The 19,844-nt window shown below is 52.5% G+C and overlaps 1 protein-coding gene across 1 annotated transcript in view; it reads left to right on the top strand.

The window, feature by feature from the left end:
- Positions 1 to 19,844, top strand: part of Ppargc1b (PPARG coactivator 1 beta) — a 91,303-nt gene that overhangs the window by 61,792 nt on the left and 9,667 nt on the right. The window contains exons 3-9 of the mRNA XM_033765544.1: positions 2,549 to 2,722; positions 9,291 to 9,500; positions 12,591 to 12,707; positions 14,444 to 15,590; positions 16,472 to 16,508; positions 17,016 to 17,080; positions 18,286 to 19,075. Coding sequence (XP_033621435.1) covers positions 2,549 to 2,722; positions 9,291 to 9,500; positions 12,591 to 12,707; positions 14,444 to 15,590; positions 16,472 to 16,508; positions 17,016 to 17,080; positions 18,286 to 19,075 — 2,540 coding nt within the window. The remainder of the gene's footprint in view (positions 1 to 2,548; positions 2,723 to 9,290; positions 9,501 to 12,590; positions 12,708 to 14,443; positions 15,591 to 16,471; positions 16,509 to 17,015; positions 17,081 to 18,285; positions 19,076 to 19,844) is intronic.

Genomic DNA, 19,844 nt, shown 5'->3' with positions numbered 1-19,844 from the left:
TTTTTTTTTTTTTTTTTTTTTTTTTTTTGCAGTACTGGATAGTGAACTAAGGACCTTTTGCTTTTGAGGCAGGCAGCCACACTACTGAACTAAATCTCCAGCCCTTATTTCGTCTTATCTTAACTATGCACTTACCCCAGGTACTGTGGCCGTAACTTTTGCATTTTGAGATATGTCATCAAAACTGGCTTCTTTCATCTTCACAAATTAATGGATAGAAGATTCATTCTTATTGTAGGTCTTAGTAACCTCAGCATAGGATTTTTTTCTTTTCTTATTAAATCAAGAACTTTCACCTTTTTTTTTATAGAAAACATGTTGTGGATTTTCTTTGGTTTATTTTGCACTTTGGGACCACTAGTCAGGAAAAGAAACGTTGCCAGAACACAATTCCCATAGTTGATCTGCTGACTAGGATGGTTACTAAGTGATTGGTGGGAGGGTAGTATATACAGTGTGGATACACTTGACAAAAGAGTGTTCGTGCCCCAATGAGACACAGCAGGACTATTCAGGATTTCATCATGCTAGTCAATTTTGCTTATTTCCAGAATTTCTACTTAACCACTTGCCAGTCCAGTTATTTAAATGCAGGATAACCAAACATTGAATATTTTTTGTTAATTTTTATAAGATAATATAATAGGAAATATAAAAATGACGATTGTATTAAATTTATTCAATACAGGGATTGACTGGTTGAAATGACACCTGCCCAAGTGACACTCAGGGTACACTGTTAAGTGATTGATATCTTCAGAGTATAGTTGTCATGTGTAACTGAAACCACATATAAGGGAGAATTGCTGTAATCACATTTCATTTTCATGATTATGTATGTAACATCATCTCCTAAATTTCAAGACAGGGATTCTGTGTCTTTTGGCCCTGGTCATAACAGCCGGCACAGTATCTGTCTCAGAGTAGCTCAGTATTTAAGGCCACTGAATCCACGTAGATTGGAGGAAGAATGAACAGTCAGAGTGCAGGATGTCAGAGGCAATGTCTCTGGTGACAGAGTCTTGCAGGGCTCAGTCTGCTTGGCCTGAGACTCAGCTGGGAGCCACCTCTTGGAGGCCCTGGTACTACCTGTGCAGGCAGGATTCTTGCAAAATGCCAATTAAGGCATTGACCCAAATTTGGATAAAAGCCTTTTTTTTCCTGTGTCAAGTTGGCTAATTATATACATTTATTCATAATTTATGAGGCCTAGTAAGTGGGAACAATTAAGGAAAAGGCCTGGGCAAAACCTATTTCTCTTTGGTTTCATGTTTGCCTTTTTTTGTTCTCTCAGACAGGTCCCACCCCTCCCTGCCTGCCATGAGACACAACTGTTTCCACTATTGGTAGCATCATTATTTCATGTCATTACTGTTAGGTGACATTTACTGAGCTCTCAGTGGGCCAGGCTGCAAACTGCCTCTTGTGCTCTTAACCCCGCGGGGCAGGTGGTGCTGGGGTCCCTTTTACAGGAGGCTGTTGGATTTCAGAGGGATGAAGGGACGGACCCGAAGTCTCACCGCTGCTGAGGGGGGATTTCAGCTCATGTCTGCCAGGAGCCCGGGCCATCCTCCTTGTGACTCTGAATCTCTCAGCCCTTCCGTCAGTGACTGTTAAACTCAGGAGACTGGGGTGTTAAACTCAGGAGACTGGGGGAGAAGGTGGTGGGCCGCTTTCTCATTCAGGATCTCTGGGGCTGGCCTGAGAGTTTGCATTACTGTTCCCACAGCAAGTACCCCCGCTGGTGCTTCTGCAGCTGGTCCCGAGCCTGACCAGGCTTTGAGAACCACTGGTTCACGTGGTCCTGCTTCTACCCCACTGCCCTCTGTCACATGGCTCTGAGGCCTCTTCCTGTGTGTTTGTATATATATTATCCTACCCTGAGAAAAGTATAGCTCGATTGTTCTTTCATTCTCTTTATACATGAGAGATTATATTTATTTGACGTGTCTTGGAGGTGATCTGTATATCTGCCTCATTCTTCTCAGTAACACAGTAGTATTTCTTGGTGCAGATGTATTAATGGCTCTGCCTACCAGTGGGTGGTCTTCTACATTGTGGTTATTCAAAATAACCCTCTAAATTCCCTGGGAATTCGGGTGTTTATTCAGAACCTTATAATCATTCAATAATGTCACCCATCATTGTTGCTGTGTTGTATTTCAATGTGAATATTAAGGGGTGGTTAACTTTGAGAAATCCCCTTATGGGGACAGTTGTATAAAGGAGTAATTCTCTATTTACAGATTCTACTAAAGTTGTCTCCAGTAAGAGAAAAGAGATGCCATGTGGGCAGGGCCTTGAGGGATGTATAGGAGTGCACAGAGAAGAGGAGAGGGCACAGGGGGACTGTACTGCTGGGGCCTGACTCGACTACCGGTAGCTTCAGCGATTGTAAGGAGTGGGGAAGATCTTGCATTTGTTGGTCATTTGGCGAAATTGGGCCTTGGCCAAGGCTCCAGATCTGCAGTGTTGTTAGTAAGGGGCCCTCTGCTTGGGTCCAGCCAAGCTCAGTTCTGATCTGCCTCCTTCCTTCCTGTCTCCTCAGGGTGGAGGATCCGGGGAGGAGCAACTCTGTGCCGACTTTCCAGAGCTCGACCTGTCCCAGTTGGACACCAGTGACTTCGATTCAGCCACCTGCTTCGGGGGGTTGCAGTGGTGCCCAGAGAACTCAGAGACTGAGCCCAGCCAGTACAGCCCAGACGACTGCGAGCTCTTCCAGGTAGGTGCCCGGCCTCACCCCTGCCCACGTGCCTCTGTCCTCTCCCCGCCCTCTACATTCACTCACCCAGAAGTTCCTGCACCCACCCAAGCCCTGGGGACACTGCTTCTTGTCCTGGGTCCGCACCTGACCTGGGGCAGCTCCCATTCCCTCACCTGGCCCAAGTTACCACCTCTCAAAACTAAGAGCTAGGATGAGCAGTCCCCTCTGGGCCTTCTTGGCAGAACCGGGCACCACATCCTCTGCTCCCTGCGTGTCTCATCAAATCCTCACCCTCCCCGTGAGGCAAGGCACCATTATTTCCCCCATTTTACACATAGGGAAGCTGAGGCTCGGCAAGTTAAGTCACACACAATGAGCAGTTTGCCTAGCCAGTGGCAGGACTAGAACCAAATCCAGTCTGCTGCTTCCTGAGCCAGGAGGAAGAAGGACTCAGTCACTGAGCACCTGTTCTGCGGTAGGGCTGTCCCGGTGTACATTACCCATTTAATTCTCTTAATGTCTCCTAGTTGTAGACACACTTTTCCCTACTTTCCAGTTGAAGGTTCTTTAACAAGAGGCCATGCCCCACGCGCAGGCCTGTCGGTCCTGTATACTTCCCGTGCACCTTGGGTGGATATGGCTTCCTTTAAGCCACCTGGAGGGATACAGTGGCTGGGGTTTGCTTGTGAAGAAAGCACACTCTGCATGCACTTGCGTGTGTGCGTGTGGGTGTGCAGCACAAAGCAATAGACAAAATAAGACTGGCTGTGGGTTAAGCTGGGTGATGGATACCTTTGCATTCATTATTCTTTTCTTGACATTTCCTCCCCTATCAAGTTTGGGGGCTGAAACTACAGCCAGCTGTGCCTATGTGGCGAAGTAATGACATGCCATGTGCCACCTGCTATCATGGCAGGCCGCAGTGTTGCCTCAAATAGTCCTCCCACAGGCGCTGTCAGTCCTTCTGGAAAGGCTTGTCGAGTCCCCTGTGTGTCGGGCACTGTGTCCGTCAGTGGACGGCACCGACAAGGGCAAACCCAGAAACAGCAGCGGCCACTGGGCTTGGGACAGAGCACACAGGGAAATACCAAGGAATGGGAAGGTTTGCAGTCTGCTGGCCAGCCAGAAAAGACCTCCCAAAGAAGTGGGCCCAGCTGCAGGATGAGGAAAGAGCCCTGAAGCCCAAAGGGCAAGGGCAAGAGTGCTCCGGACAGGAGTAAGCTGCAGACCAGTAAGGCAGGGAAGGCCAGCAGGGGCGGGGAGCAGAAAGGCCGAGAAAAAAGTGCTAGGAGGTGGGGTTGGAGCAGCAGGCAGGGGCCTGACCACATAGCCTCTTGTAGGTCATGGTAAGGAGTCTGCACTTCTGCTGGAACTAGTGTAACCTATAAGCTGTGTGTTACTGATAACCCATTTCACAGGTAAGGAGAGCAAAGCTGGAAAGGTGAAGTTACTTGTCCAAAGTCACCTGCTCAGGAAGGGTTCAGGGCAGACTCTAACCGAAGATCCTTTATCCCTTACTGCTGCACTGAACGCTTTTGCCAATCCTGTGAGGAGTCTGAGAGCTGGGCTCCGACTCTGGCTCCATCCATGTCCCCCATCTCCTTATCTGAGAACAGAATGATGCCTTCAGTGTTGCACCCACCCTCTCAGAGGGCAAACTTCCTGAAACTGCTCTCCGATTGTGAAGATCTCATGTAGGAGAAGGGCTGGGGTGCTGCCCAGAGCACCCATGCACAGATTGCACGGACCCCCCATACATACACATGTACTCCTGGCCAGACACCCCAGCAGTTCTCTGCCAGTGTCCTGCCTTTGCATGGAACGGTGTAGCCCCAGGATCCCAGCCCCATGAGGAGGATGACGCACAGCTGGCAGAGCTCTGCGTCAGGGCCTGCACACCCCAGCAGAAGCCAGTTCTGCCTTCCACTACTCACTACAGTACCTGCCGTGCATGTGTGATGTGCTCAGGGTCTGCCCCTAGTCCTGGCCCAGCCATAGTAAACGCTGCGTGGGGTGTGTCCACATCCTGCGTGGTGTCCAGTACTCTGTCAGGACCTCAGAAACAGTTGTCCTGTGAACACAGGCTCCCTGCCCATCTCTCATGTTGCCTCCTCCCAAGGAGTCAGCTGGCTGGTTGCTTCTTCTCCTGAGCTCCCATCTCAAGTGTAACACGTCTCTCACGTTTTTCATCATCTCTGGGGCCCTGCACACTGCAAGGGCTCAGTTCTATTTGTTGAACAGTAGAATCAATTGCAGTCTTTTCTCTGTTGCAAAAGGTTGGAAAGGACCCATTCATTGAGCTGGGATCCAAGGGCCCTAGGTTCTGGTTTTCCTCCCAGTAGTTTGGACAGTCTCCTTGTGGGACCCAGTGGGAATCGTGGAGTCTGCCTGCTTGCGTCAGAGCAACGTTCTAACAACTGAACATCCCCGCTGTGGGGCAAACTAGAAGAGTGGAGACGAAGCTGTGGCTGTAAGGGTTGACAGCCTTTTGGAACAGGGACATTTCTCCTATGCCCAGAGTTTGTAGGGCCTGGGACCGGTGGGCACTTAGGATTTCTAGACTCAGCAGGTGTTTGGTGGTTCTATGCTCTGTGAGCTTGGACAGTGTGAGGAGTGAAGGAACGTGGACTAGATTAGGTGACCCTTAATGTGCTTGGTGTGGGAGAGGAGAACCACTGTGTCCTTTTTAGACTTGGATGAAATCATGGACTTTCTCCCAGAAAAAAATGGGGAAGAGGGCAATTTCTTGAGTTTAGTGGGGCTCAACAAAGCCTGCTGGACAGTGGAGGATTTCTGGGCACCTTTGCAGCACTGACAGTCTATATGCTGGTCTGTGCCATCCCGAAGCCATATCAAGTCCCCCAAATGAAGCATTTCCCTCGGATTTCTTAAAGGCTCTTTTTCCTCCAGCTCAAGTTCGGCTCAGGAAGGCTGGGGGTGGGGCCAAGTCTATTAATATCCTTTCCTCAGCTGATTAACTCCTCATTAATTCGCACTCCATTTCTAAGCGGAGCAGGGGGAGCCGAGCTAATGGGCCCGGAGAAAGGAGAGGGTGTGCAGCCCCCCTTGAGGCAATACGATAGATAGATACGCTAGGTGCCCACAGGATGGTGCAGAGGGAGAGAGGGGGCTGGGTAGGCAGGAAGGACCTCTCCTTCCTGCCACTTAGCACCTGCAGCCCCTGTGGAGACCATTCTAGTGCTGAGCAGCCCAAGGAGGTGGGAACAGGGAAGGCCTTTTGTTAGTCACTTTTACCTTCACCCAACTTGATGGGTGCTTCTAGAGTTTGCAGCTGTTTTTCTTTGTTTCACCCTGTCCCTGGCACTCAGTAGCCAGGGTCAGCTTTCTAAGTCCCAAGTTCTCATCCCTGATTGGCGGTAAGACCTTGACAAGTTTCTTTCCTGGGGCTTCAGCCTCTTCCAGCAAAAAAGAATGGCAGCTAGGGTGCCTTAGGAGTGCTGGCTGTGGCCCGGAGCCCTGTGTCAAGAGAGGTGCTGGTGTGGAAGGAACCAGCACCACCACAGGCGGGCCCACCATCAGGGTTTGTGTACCACAGTGGGCATATGTGTGACATGTATTTGGCACCACGGGTCACTAACCTGGCCCTGAGACCCTTCCAGATCTGATAAGCATGATAATTCATAATGGCTCTGGGCCGTCTGCTACGGTCCCTGGGAAAGAGTGTGGATTCTCATTCCACCCAGTGCTGGTGATGTCATTTCTGGATGACTTCCCTCTAGAATCCAGTCTTTGAGACTCTGAACTCAGTCTCCCGCCATCGGCCGTTGTTCATTGTTTGGCTCATTCATTTCTTTACTCAATTCCTCTGCAGCTTCCCATGCTCCGGGCACCCAGTGGAGCGCTCTCCTCAGCCACGCCGGGGAGACGGCCCAGGCTCAGGTCTTCCCACTGTATGGGTAAGGGAACGAGGCTCAGAGGGAGGAAATGACTTTCCCAGGGTCACTCTGTGGCAGGGCCTGTTATTGGCCACTGAGCTCCAAGTTCCAGGATCTTGACTCCCCATCGAGTTGGAAAGATCATTGTGGGAGCACTGGGTTGGAAGTCCGGCCTGGGGGTTAGGGAAGATTTGTTGTGGGGGCCAGAGGCAGCCAAGTGAGCCCCACTGCAATTTTTTTTTTGTACGTGTTCACAGTTCATGTAGTTTATAGTTGTCTTGGAGACCCCATTACGTTCTAAAGCCAGGGTCCGTGGGCCTGATCTGCCCAGGGGCCCCCATTCCCAGAGCTTGGGTCAGGTCCAACCAAGATCTTCCTTTTGACTTTTATTCTTAGCTCTGTTCTAAAAATTACAAATGTGTTTGTTCTCCTCTCCCCATGTCCCCCCTTTGGAGTTACTCAGCTGCTGTTCTGACTGCAAGGCCTGGAACAGATTTAGTGCAGCCAACAGGCTGTCATGAGATGTGGATTTCAGATGAACTTCCTGAAGGAAGGATAAACAGCCTGACCTGGGATGGGAAAGTATGCTGGGGAGGCATCATGTGACAGCATGTGCTTCTGCCAGAACAGGCCCGGGAGCCCAGGCTTACTGATAGAGGTGCTTGTCCTTGCCTAGGAGCAGTGATCTCTGCTCTGGGCCTCTGGCTAACATCCTGGAGACTGGGAGTGGACAGGCCTACCCTCCCTGCACGAAGTGAAGCACCTTCACTCACCTGAGCGTGGGGCACTCAGTCCCAGACCTGGCTTTGCCCATTATTTGCTAGGTGACTCATGGCAAGTTGCTGAAACTCTATAAGGCAGTTTCTTCACCTGCAAAGTGGACATCAGAACAGAGCTCCTTTTGTACGGGTGATTGACATGCTCACTGAGGTGATGTTGACCAGGTCTCTGTCTCTCTCTGAGCAGGGCTCTTTGCCCCAGGACTTTACCCTGGGCACCCCCTTTGCCTGGGTCTTCACTCCTTAGCGCTCAGCCTGCTTGGTGTCTTTCAAGGCTAAGTTGAGATGTGAACTTGTATTAGTATTCTCATTGCCGGATGGAATAACTGCAACTTAAAGGAAAAGAGGGTTCCTTTGGCTCACAGTTTGAGGAGTTCAGTCCATGGTCAGTGGCTCCAGGACAGAAGCATGATTATCGAAGGTCGTGGCAGAGCAAAGCTGCCTGCTTCATGGCGGCTGGGAGGCAGAGCAGGGAACGGTGGCAGAGAGGAAGGGCGAGGGGCCAGACATAAGCCTCAGGGTTGTACCTCCATTTCCCCCCACGACACACTCAGAAGTGTGTTTTACTATCCCCTAGGTGGCTTCTAAGCTAATCAAGGAGACAACTAAGCTTAACTGTCACAAAGCTGCTCAGAGAAAGCTTCCGTGGCCGACCCCAGGTAGCCTTTAAGCTTGGTCATGTTCCTCTTCTCTGGCTCCCAGCCCTTTCTTATGCTTTGCAATGAGCTTGTGTGTGTGTGTGTGTGTGTGTGTGTGTGTTTTAACTTGTGTTGGGGGGTGGGTACCAGGGATGGAACTCGGGAGCTTGTGCTTGCGAGGCAGGTGCAGTGGTGCAGTGCCACTGAGCTAAATCTCCGGCCTTTTTTTTTTTTTTTACTTCTTTGACTCTACCTTCACCGGAGGGTGGGCTGCAGGAGGGCAGGGCCATGGGGATCTTAGTGTGCTGTGTCAGCGGTGCCTGACAAAAGCCGGGGGAGGACAGTCCTGGGGGGTGAAAGGCAGAGAAAGGGTTGCCACCACCAGCACGGCCACCATCGTCGTCCTCGCCATCACATTGTGGTAACATATTGTCATCACAGTAACATCGAGCGCTTGCTCTGGGCCAGGTCCGACTCCTAAACATCCTCCCTATATTAACTCATCTGTCTCTAAGTGACAGCCCCACAAAGTAGGTGCTGTTATCCTTTTTGACAGGCAAGGAAACTACTTGCCTAGGGACCCACTCTTGGTAAGTTTGAGCCGTGGGATTCAAGCCCAGCTCCCAACCTGGGACCCCACACGGAAACAGTAGCTATGTCATTATTGCTGTGGTTGTTCTTGTCATGGTTGAGCCCTGGCTTGTTCAGCCTTCATTGTCTCAGAGCCCAAGGGGCTAGGGCCTCAAGGGTACTGCTGAGAGTGTTGGGGACAACCTCGGTCCTTAGCGGAAAACGCAGGCATTGCTCCTAGGGACACCTGTATGAGCCAGGTCACACTCTGGTGCGCAGCAGAGCCAAGCCTGGGTCTCCAGGGAGGGAAGGGCCCTTTCCCTTACCACCTACGGCCTATAGGGGTGTTAGAGTTAGCAAAACCTTTACTGGGCATCTGCTGTCCCAGCAGCACTGAGCAGATCTGATGGGCACAGGGGTAGGGAAAGACATTTGGCAGGAGGTTGTGGAGCAGAGCGGACACAGCAGGTTTCCACTATGCAGACAGCTGGCCTTTGTCCCCTGTCAGTGGAACTCCTGGTCTTAAGGTACGTGATTTTCAGTTTAGCCAGATCTTTCCGATGAGGGCAGACTGATTTGCATTCATTCCCCCAGCACAGGTCAGGTTTTAGCCATGAGAGAGACCTGGGACGCCCGAAAGGAATGCAGAAGAGCAGCTCTCTGTGGAGAAGATGTCAGCTCTCCCCCTGCCTCTTCTTTCCAGATCGACAGTGAGAATGAGGCGCTCCTGGCGGCCCTCACCAAGACCCTGGACGACATCCCCGAGGATGACATGGGGCTGGCCGCCTTCTCGGCCCTGGATGAAGGAGACACGCCGTCCTGCACGTCGGCCTCACCCGCACCCTTGTCTGCACCGCCCAGCCCGACCCCAGAGGCTCTGGCCCCAGCCTCGGAGGTTGATGAGCTTTCCCTGGTGAGAACCTTTCTAGCTGAGGTAATGGTGCTGGCCTGGGGTTGGGTGCAGTGCCGCTAGCTTGGGCACCGCCAGGGCCGCTGTGCATCACGGCTCCATGTTCCTGGCGGAGAGCCTGGCCCAGAGGTCTGATGCCACCCAGCTAGGCTTCACCTGAATTCCGTAGGCTCCTTAGGATTTCAAAGGTTGACTTGAGTCATGTGTTAAGTCCTTGAAATTACATGCAAACATCTTTCTAAAGATTATATAGACATGGTAAAAATCCAAGCAGGAAATGTGAACAGTTACAAGCAAAACCTCCTTTGCCCTCTCACAATCGCTTTTTTTCCTTCTCCAGAGGTAACCATGGTTACAGATTTGTTATGTGACTTTCCTCTTCACCTTTTTTTTTTTTTTACTACAAAAGAGAGCCTGTGTTATATGTGCTCAGTCCCTCACCTTGCTCTCTCATTTGGCTGTGTGTCTTGGAAGCTTTTCCAAATGAGGAGTTTCACCCTTCTTGTTGGCTGTGTAGTGTTCCTGGGTGAGGATATGCCATCCTTTATTTAAACCACATCCCTGCTAACAGGGATTTGTGTTGTTTGATTCCTGCATTGTCATACCCAGTGTATAGTCACTCTGTCCAGGCAGGTTTTGCCCCAGTCAGTGAATAAACTCCTGGAACTGGATGTCCTGGTCTAAACATGCATGATTTTTCAGTTTAGACAGATCCCCTTGCATGGCCTTCCAGGGGGAGCAGATGGGTGTGTCCTCCCCCAGCACAAGTCCAGTGCTATCTGCGAGTACACCGGGCACACAAAAGGCAGGCAGCAGAGTGGCTCTGTGGGGAGAGGGAGTCAGCTGTGCTCAGACTGCCAGGAGGTCCGGACCTCACAGGCGCTGGAGGCCATTGCTGACGTTCTTGAAGCTCATCACTGCGAGTGCACAGTGTGGTGTGGCCTCCTTGTGCTCCTCCCTCACCTGGGAGCTGGTGGGAATCATGTGGGAAATCAGAGCCTGTCAGAGCGGGGAGAGTTCTTAGGTCACGGAGACCTGGCGCTAGAAAGGCCCTTGGTGATTATCAAGCCCAGCTCTGGGGAAACTGAGGACTAGAAAAGGGAGGGTCTCCTCCAGAGCAAGTTGGTGTGCCAGCAAAGACTAGGACCCAGGTGTTCAGACTCACGGTCTAGGGCTGTTTGCTTTTTCCCTCACTGCCTTCAGGGTCCTCAAATCAGTGGGAAACATTTAAGACGCACCTACCATTGGCTGGCACAGAATATGTTGTCTCACATGATGGCTCCTGCTGATAGGGTCCTGCTTCCTTCCAGGCTGGACTTAGACCAGCAGGGTTTGAATTCCAGTCCCATTAAGTAGTGCTTTTGGGTCCCTGAGGCACCCACCCTCTTTTAACCTCTCTCTCACAGCTTCCTGACCTATTGACAGATGAGTGGATGCCTCAAAGGGTATTCAAGGCTAGAGCAGGTCATATATGGGGAGCACTTAGAACAAGGTCTGGCACATAAACTCCCTCAGTAAACACTAGCTAAGTCATTGTCCCGGCATGACCATTGGTGGTAACAAGGTTTCAGGGCCATTTCTGCACAGGGCTTTATATAGGCACCAGATCTTGGCGAGGCAAAGAGCGACCCCTGCTGGTCAACGGTTGTTTCCCTCCCATCCCTTAGACTTTTCTTCATGCATATTCCTCTCTTGAGCACCTGTTTTTTGCACTGGAAGGCCCTTTAGGCCCACAGGAAACAGACTCACTGTCTAGACTCTCAGTATACCAACCAGTGTAGAGAGGTCCTGAAAGTTTCGCAGACCCTAGGTCTCGTGAAGGATCCCAGAGCACCCACCCATGGAATTAAGACCTCTACATATTTGTGCATTTTTCTGAGGTCAGCAGCTCCTTTTGTATTATTAGAGTCAGAAAAAGGTTCAGGTCCAGTCATTACTTCTCTCTATCCCCCATTATGCCAATGGAGAAACCAAGGCCCAGAGAGGGAAGTGGCTTGCCCAGGTCTCACACACAGTGAATAGGACCGAGCTGTGTAGAACCAGGTCACTTTCCTGTGGGCCAGAAGTCTTTTCCTATCCAAAGTCAGGGTGCATGTTGATTTGGGGTCCATGTGAGGCAGTGGGGGGGTCCTTTAGCTCCTTAGGAGAGTAGGGCATGCCTTGTCTCTGCCTTCTAGTCCTGGGCTCCTTGCTGCAGTGGGGGTGGGGCACGTTCCCCAGAAAACACTGCTGCAGTAAAATCCCATTGTATGTTTCTTCACCACGTTTTATCCTTGACCATGATGGATCCTGGGTAGAACTTCTAGGTGTGTCAGCTCGGAGGCACCGAGCACTGCCTGTGCAGAAGCAGGGGAGTTTCAACAATCTCTATTGCAAAATTATCTAGGAAAAAAAGACAAGCTAAACTTTAACATTATTCCATATGTGAAAAATAGCCGAGTGGGTTGAAGGTAACATGTATCTGTGTTATTATATGATTAAAGCCCATCTCATGATAGGTGCACCAGAGAATAGTTAGTGGCCTGTGCTTCTGGGAACAACAAAGAGACGTAGGATGGGGGGAGATGCTTTTAATTGTCTACCCTTTAGTGTTTGTCCTAGGTAGATAGAAATTTAATAATTATATGTCATTTAGCTTAAGAAATTAATTTTTTAAAAGTTACTATGAATGATCAAAAGGAAGTTGACTCTTCTTCAGATGATTTCGGTACCTAACCTCACAGGTGTGTGGTGTGTGTGTGTGTTTGTGTGTATGTGTGTCTACTAAAAGTATATACAGAATGTCCTGATAATAGTTTAACCATAGAATGGGTAGGCATTATCCAAGGGCAGTTTGGTTTCCCAGAGTCACAGCTATTCTCTTGGGTTATGACTCTGAAAAGAACTTATGCGTTAGTGTGATATTTGTGCATATTTTGGATTATTATGCAATATGCTTTCCGCATTCGTTGTGTTGGGAGCGTCATCCGAGGGCATCATGCGCCTTCCCCACAGTCCCGCGGTGCCAGCTAAGGTGTGATCAGCCTCGATAGGAGGCTCTGATCCTCATGTCTGGCCCTGCTAGCCCCAGACTCTCTCTCTGCTTCTCCCCAGCTGCAGAAGCTCCTCCTGGCCACATCCTCCCCACCATCAAGCTCTGACACTCAGAAGGAGGGGACCGCTTGGCGTCAGGCTGGCCTCAGGTCCAGAAGTCAACGGCCGTGGGTCAAGGTATTTCTGCACAGGCCCAGAAGTTAGCCTAGGCCCCAGGAGAAGTCGCCCAGGGACGCAGTCTCACTTCCGGCATGTGTGGCCGGTCCGGACCACTTCAGACTCTTCGTGCTCCTCACACAGACGTCGTGGAGCCATTGTCCTGCGCTCTGCTTCTTGAGATACAGTCCAATTTGGGGTTCTAGAAAGAACCCTGGACTTCTTTCACACTTCACGGTTTCAGATGCTGTTAGACTTTGACACAGGTCGGGGCAGGGACAGAGTGGCCTTCCCTCGGGGTTCGTGTTTAATGGGATGACAGATGGAAACAGGATCCTCACTGGCAGTGGAGGCTGCAGGCAATTTGGAGCTCTGAACAGCAAGGATCAAAGCACACCCTCTTTTGGGCTCCATCTCCCACGTCTAACAAGGAGGGCTTACCTAGGTGATTTCCAGGGCTTCCTGCTTCTTAAAGCTGCACTTATGCTTGCCCCTCCTGCCTGGCCACATCCCTCTCCTTGTGCTCCCGCCCTGCGTGTCCTGGCTGACCTGGAGCACAAGCCCACCCTCCTGCATTCCATTTCGCAGTAGCTGAGCTGCTCTGTGGGCCAGTTCTTTGCCCTCTGAGGTATTAGAAGGCTTCTAAGTGAGACGACACACCCAGCAGCCATTGTTGGGAAGCCCCAGGAAAAAGTGGCAGTGGCAGGGAAGCCTCCGAGCAGGAGCCCATGGGCAGGAAGGCTCGGGAGAGACATCGGCTAATGCCAGCATGCAGAGACTCAGGCTCCTGCCCAGGTAGCCTCCCTTTATCGTGTGGATGCTGGAACGCTACTGAATTTTTCCCTCCCTCCCTCCTTCCTTCCTTTCTTTCTTTCTTTCTTTCTTTCTTTCTTTTTTTCTTCTTGAATTTTTCTTTTTCTCCTCCTCCTCCTCCTCCTCGTCTTCCTCTTCCTCCCCCCTTCCTCCTCCTCCTTCTCCTCCTTCTTCTTTCTTCTTAACTCTTCTTCTTGTTGGATTGAACTCAGGGCCTTTACCTGGATCCACACCCTAGTCCTTTTGAGACAAGTTCTTGCCAATTAGCTAAGTTGCCCAGGCTGGACTCAAACTTCTGATCCTGCCTCAGACTCACAGAGTGCTAGCGCTAGGGGCATACCAAGCAATTTTTTTCTCTTTTCATAACAACTTTTCTCAAGTGCTGTATACAGCATAAAAGCCACCTTTGTGTGTTTTGGAGATGGAGTCTCACTGTATTACCCAGGCTGATCTTTAATTCCTGGGCTCCAGTGATCCTTCTTCATCAGACTCCTAAGTACTGGGACAACAGGTGCCCTGCCAAAAGCCACCTATCTTAAAAATATGATTGTATGGTTTTCAGTAAATTTACAGTTTTGTGACCATGACCACAATCCAGTTTTGGAACATGCCCATCTCCCTGAAAGGACCCCAGTGTTCCCATTTACAGTGGTACCCTCCCATTCCCAGTGTTGGCAGCCAGAAACCCAGGTCCTGACCCTGTGCCTGGAGGAGATGGAGAAGGGACATGTGACAGACCAAGCAGGCCTCTGAAGTGCATCTAGAAGTGTCTCAGGGGCCAGTTTCATGGCAGGGAAACCTTCCAGGGCTGGGGTGTTCTACTCCGGAGCACAGCCAGGTGCTGGCTGGTCCAGGTGAGGCAGGCCAGGCCAGCACCTGGCTGTGGGGGAGGAGGGGGGCGGAGCAGTGCGTCCTCCCTCACTCTTGCCTTTGTCTCACTCTAGATGGACAGCGCCCAAGACAAGAAGGCCCTTGTGCCACAGTCTCAGAGCCGGAGTTGTACAGAACTACATAAGCACCTCACTTCGGTGCCTTCCTGCCCCCGGGCGAAAGCCTGTTCCCCAGAGAGGGGCCTGCAACTTCTGAGTCCCCAGCTGCTTGCCGAGGAGGACAAACTGCCCAGGGAGGACTGTGCGAGCCCCCAGCCAGCTCCAGCCTCTCACCCGGCCGCTGTGACACTGGGGAGAGCAAGCCCCTACGCCCAGGCCACCCAGGAGGACATGCAGGCCATGGTGCAGCTCATCCGCTACATGCACACCTACTGCCTCCCCCAGAGGAAGCTGCCCCCGCAGCCCCCTGAGCCGGTGCCCCAGCCCCGTGGCAGCCCCTCCAGGCAGGTCCGGCCCAGGCCTCGGCACCCCTCCAAACCCTCCTGGGCTGAGTTCTCCATCTTGAGAGAGCTTCTGGCTCAAGATGTCCTCTGTGATGTCAGCAAACCCTACCGCCTGGCCATGCCTGTCTATGCCTCTCTCACACCCCAGTCAAGGCCCAGGCTCCCCAAAGACAGCCGGGCCTCCCCTGCTCACCCAGTGCCAGTGGAGGAGGTGAGGATCGCAGCTTCCCCCAGGAGCTCAGGGCCCCGGCCGAGCCTGCGTCCACTGAGGCTGCAGGTGAAAGGGGACGTCAGCCAGCCTGCCAGGCCACAGCAGCAGGCAGAAGAGGAGGAGGAGGACGAAGGAGAGGAGGATGAAGACAAAGAAGAGGAAGAAGAAAAAGAAGAGGAGGAGGAGGAGGAGTGGGGCAGGAAAAGGCCAGGCCGAGGTCTGCCATGGACCAAGCTGGGGAAGAAGCCGGAGGGCTCTGTGTGCCCTGTGCGGCGCTCTCGGAGACTGAACCCTGAACTGGGCCCCTGGCTGACGTTCTCTGATGAGTTGCTGGCCCCCTCAGAGCCCCAAGGTGCTCTGTCCTCACTGCGCCTGCCTCCCAAGGCCTGCGACATGGAGGGACAGCTGGGCAGCCCCGCGGACGAGGACAGTACCCATGACCAGCAGCTCCTACGGGGACCCCAGATCCCTGCCCTGGAGAGTCCCTGCGAGAGTGGGTGTGGGGACACGGATGAGGACCCCAGCTGCCCACAGCTCCCTTCCAGAGGTAGTCAGAGCCAGCGGTCTGCAAGAGAGGGCAGGGGTGGGTCTAGAACATCCTACTGGGCTAACAGCCGGGGGTCCCGTGTCTCGGGCCCCGACCCAAAGTGTGCAGAGTTGGGCAGGGCTCTTTTCCTCTGTGGCTTTTCACTTCCCTTTCTGTGCAGTGTGCTGTCGAGGCAGATCTTCAGGAAACCACCTGTGTACCCCCGGCACACAGGCGAGGCATTGCTTAATGAAAAAGGAGCGAGATGCCTGCCTGCCTTCACGGGGTTTATGTTTCAGGGGGGCAGAAAGGCAGTCAAAAACAAAACAGGAGGCTGATTATAAATTTTGGTAAGTGTCCTAAAGAAGACCTTCTAGGGATAGTGTAACAAGTGTTGGCCTATAAGTCCAGCGTCACAGTGAGGTGATTTAAATGCTAATGATGGTAGTAATGATACCAGTTACTGTGTACTTGCTGGTCTAAGACCTAACACATCCTCTCCCAAGAGACCTAGGTGGTAGATACGGTGACCCCTCCATTTTAAAACACAGAAGCTGAGGCTCATTGCTGTGTAGGGTTCAGCCCTCTGCTGGACTCTCCAAAACCCACAGCTGTAGCATTTGGGAACGAAAGCTCCCCACCAAGGTGCTGCACTCGGGCCAGTCAACCTCTTGTGCACGTTTGCTCTCTGAAAAATTACGGAGATCCCCTCCTCTCAGACACTGGGACAGAAGGTAGACTGGACTCGATCCTGTCCTTCCCTAGAGAGGGATAAGAAATCGGGTCAGCTCTCCTCCGGCATCCCTGAAAGTTTGAGGCCTCCTTTGTCCTTTGGGAGGAAATGTCTGCTTGTGGTGCCATGTTGAAGAATCTTATTTTCCTTTTGTTGGTCTTCTTTTCAGACTCTTCAAGGTGCCTCATGCTGGCCTTATCACAAAGGTAGATTTTAAAGAAATTTCTGGTATATTATTCCATCAGATTTTGTGTTGTTGGATTTGTGGTTGTTGGGTTCAGGGTGAATCTGTCCGACCCCGAGCCCAGCTCTGTTCATAGACCCCTGCCCTGCCTGTTGTCAGGGTCAGCGGGAGCTAAGCTCTCTAAGAAAAGGGTTGGTTTTTAGAAGCCGGTCTCTGCAGGCCCAGGGGAAAGATGAGGACCAACCCTCGGGCATTTCGTAAGCTTTCTTCTCCATGGGAAAAGGTGGCAATGACACGAGACTTGTGGTCTGCACACCCTCCAGCAACCCTGCCTGTGTCTCCTAAAAGCTGTGCAGCTTGAATTCCTCCAGCAGCCAGGGTGAGGGCCCCCCGGCAAAGGCTCCCCAGACCCATGGCGGCAGAACCAGGGTCCGTTCCAGTGTGCCCTGGCCCTCCTTGAAAGCTTGGGCAGTGGGGTCCTGCTGCTGACGGCCTCTTTCCTTTCTGTCCTCCTTTCCCTTCTCCACAGCAACCCCCCTTTTGGCAAGAAGAGCTTTGAACAGACCCTGACAGTGGAGCTCTGTGGCACAGCAGGTGAGCCAGGGGGTTCAGCTGGTGGGGTGCCTTTGGGGGAGCTGGCAAGGCTCCTGGCCACAAATCCCCATACTGAACAGATCCCAGGCAGTATGGGTGCCCAGTGAGCCTCCCCTGCCACCACTGCAAGGGCTGCGCTGGGCACTGCGATGCACCGTGAGGGTGAGGGTGTTCTAAGGAGGAGGGTCATAGGCATAGGAGGTGACACGGGGTCAGAAATGAAAGACACAGTTCTTCCCTGGAGAAGCCCATGGTCTGGGGGTAGCGGGGACAGACCCACTCCCCGAGAGCGCTGTCAGACATGCAGAGTGTGAACAGGACCTCTGGGATCAAAGAGGGTTGGGACTGGGCAGGAATGTGGCCCAAGCAGACTGTTGGGTGCCAAAGTAGGGACTCTGAGCTGCTCCTAAAGGATGAACAGACGTTGGAAGACAAACGGGAGGGTGTAATTTTCAGCAAGGTCAACATAGGTAGGGGCTGGGGATTTAGCTCAGTGGTTCCGCTGCCAGCCTTGCAAGCGCAAAGTCCTGAGTTCGATCCCCGGCACCTAAAAAGAAACAGAATGAAAAACAGGCAGAGACATGGAGGAGTAGAAATACAGCCTGACATTGGTCACTGGGTTCTGCTACACATTAGAACAGGGGAGGAGGGTCAGGAAAGAGCGGTCATAAAAGGACCCAAATGCATAGGTTTTTGGCCTTTATCCTGTAGGCTTCAGGAGCCCCGGAGACGAAGAAATGGGCATTATAGCAAGTTCCTGTGGTACCTGAGGGAGAATGCCAAGGTCGGGTATAGGAAAATTGAGGGCGCTGTGGTGGCCAAATGCAGTAGGCAGTTTCACCTGTGGTGCCCACCTTGCTGCACCCTGGGAGACACCTGAGTCGGAGCCATTGACTGCTTGGAGGTAGAACAGGAGATGTCATCTCTAACGACTTGGAGGCTTCAGCTGCCATTACCAGGCCACAGAAGGGATGGCAAGTGCACCTCATGACACTCCAGTGCCAAATAATTGAAGGGCTTCCAGGCCACATCCGGGCTCGGGCAGCAAGCCGTGCGGTGATCAGTTAGTGATGCCTGCCGTCCATCAGTTGGGGGAGTAATAGCATGCAACTACTCCTTTACTGTCCCAAGTTAAGGTCTCAGTGTCTGTCCCTTGGAGAGGAGATGTGGCTTCCCCTCACATGTTTCTCCTTTTGCCTGGGCAGGACTCACACCCCCTACCACGCCTCCCTACAAGCCCACAGAGGAGGATCCCTTCAAGCCAGACATCAAGCACAGCCCAGGCCAGGAGACTGCTCCCGGCCGCCCCTCCCCCGAGGCCCTCCAGCTCATGGCTGCCCCAGGAGCTGCCCATAAGCTGCCTAAGAAGCTCTCAGAAAGGAGTGCGCTCCTGTCCCACCTGCAGCATGTCCCAACTCGGCCAGCCTCCCAGGCTGGCCAGAAGCGCCCCTTCTCCTGTTCCTTTGGAGACCATGACTACTGCCAGGTGCTCAGGCCGGAGGACGCCCTGCAGAGGAAGGTGCTGAGGTCCTGGGAGCCATCTGGGGACCAGCTCCAGCAAGGTACCCCATCATGGGCAGAGACGCAGGCCCCTGGGAAGGAAGAGAACCCAAGCTGTGACGTCTGTCAGCCACCCAAGGACAGTGTGCAGCTGAGAGACCACGAGATCCGTGCCAGCCTCACCAAGCACTTTGGGATGCTGGAGGCTGCCCTGGAGGATGAAGACCTGGCCTCGTGCAACAGCCCTGAGTATGATGTCTTTGAGGACAGCAGCAGCAGCAGTGGTGAGAGCAGCCTCCTCCTGGAGGAAGAGGAAGAGAGGGAGGAGGAGGACAACGACGCAGCGGACTCGGGGGTCAGCCCCCCTTGCTCTGACCACTGCCCCTACCAGAGCCCACCCAGCAAGGCCAGTTGGCAGCTCTGTTCCTGCGGCCACTCCGGCTCTGGCTCCTCATCCTGCCGCTCCTGGTCACCAGCTCCCCGAAGGGACTTCAGGTATGACAGGTAGTGTGGCCTCTTCCCAGACCCTCATCCCCTAGTTCCAGGGGAGAGGAGCCCGAGAAACTTGCTCCAGAAGTGGAGCTACCTCTCTCTGGGGTCAGAGGCCTGGTGGGGCCCCTGGGGGGAGTTGTGGCTGAGCCCCAGAGGCAAGAAGGGCCCATGTGACAGTCGAGAGGGTCCCAAGTCACCTGGCCTTAGGAGAGAAAAGCCACTTTCTGGCCAGTTGTGGCCTTATTATGTTTGCACAAACTTGCTCCTTAGTCTCTGCCATGTTTACATGTGTGGAATGGATAGATTTCTGTGCAAATGTAAGGCAGAACCACATACTTTAAAACTTGTGTGATATTATTGTGTTGAAGGGTTACCACAATTCTATTTTTTTTCCTAAAAAATGGATTAAAGCACAGATGAAGTTTGCTCATATTTTTTGGTCCTGTTGTGTGCTGCCCTGTGACTTCCCGCACTAAATAAAGAGCTCAGGGCAGGGACCATGTGGCCTGAGCCTTTTTGCTCATACTGTCCTTGCGCATTGAACCAGACAAAAGAGGAAGCCAGCCCAAAAGTCAGCTGTGGAGCTAGGCAGAAGGCTTAGAACCTTGGCAGATCTGGGGAGACTTGGCTTCTTGGATCCTAAGGACATGATTCATCCTGAGGGCGGTGGTGGGGAGGGGGTTGGTGCCTGCCCTGTGCCTGTGGTGTACCAGGGTGGCCACTAGAGGGTGCGTTTGGGGCCAGAGCAGAAGAGCAGGACCCCCCCCCCCCC

Source organism: Fukomys damarensis, unplaced genomic scaffold (assembly GCF_012274545.1).
Source record: "Fukomys damarensis isolate Sample0158 unplaced genomic scaffold, DMR_v1.0_HiC HiC_scaffold_3, whole genome shotgun sequence".
Taxonomy (NCBI): Eukaryota; Metazoa; Chordata; class Mammalia; order Rodentia; family Bathyergidae; genus Fukomys; species Fukomys damarensis.
This window is presented reverse-complemented; position numbering and strand designations above follow the sequence as displayed.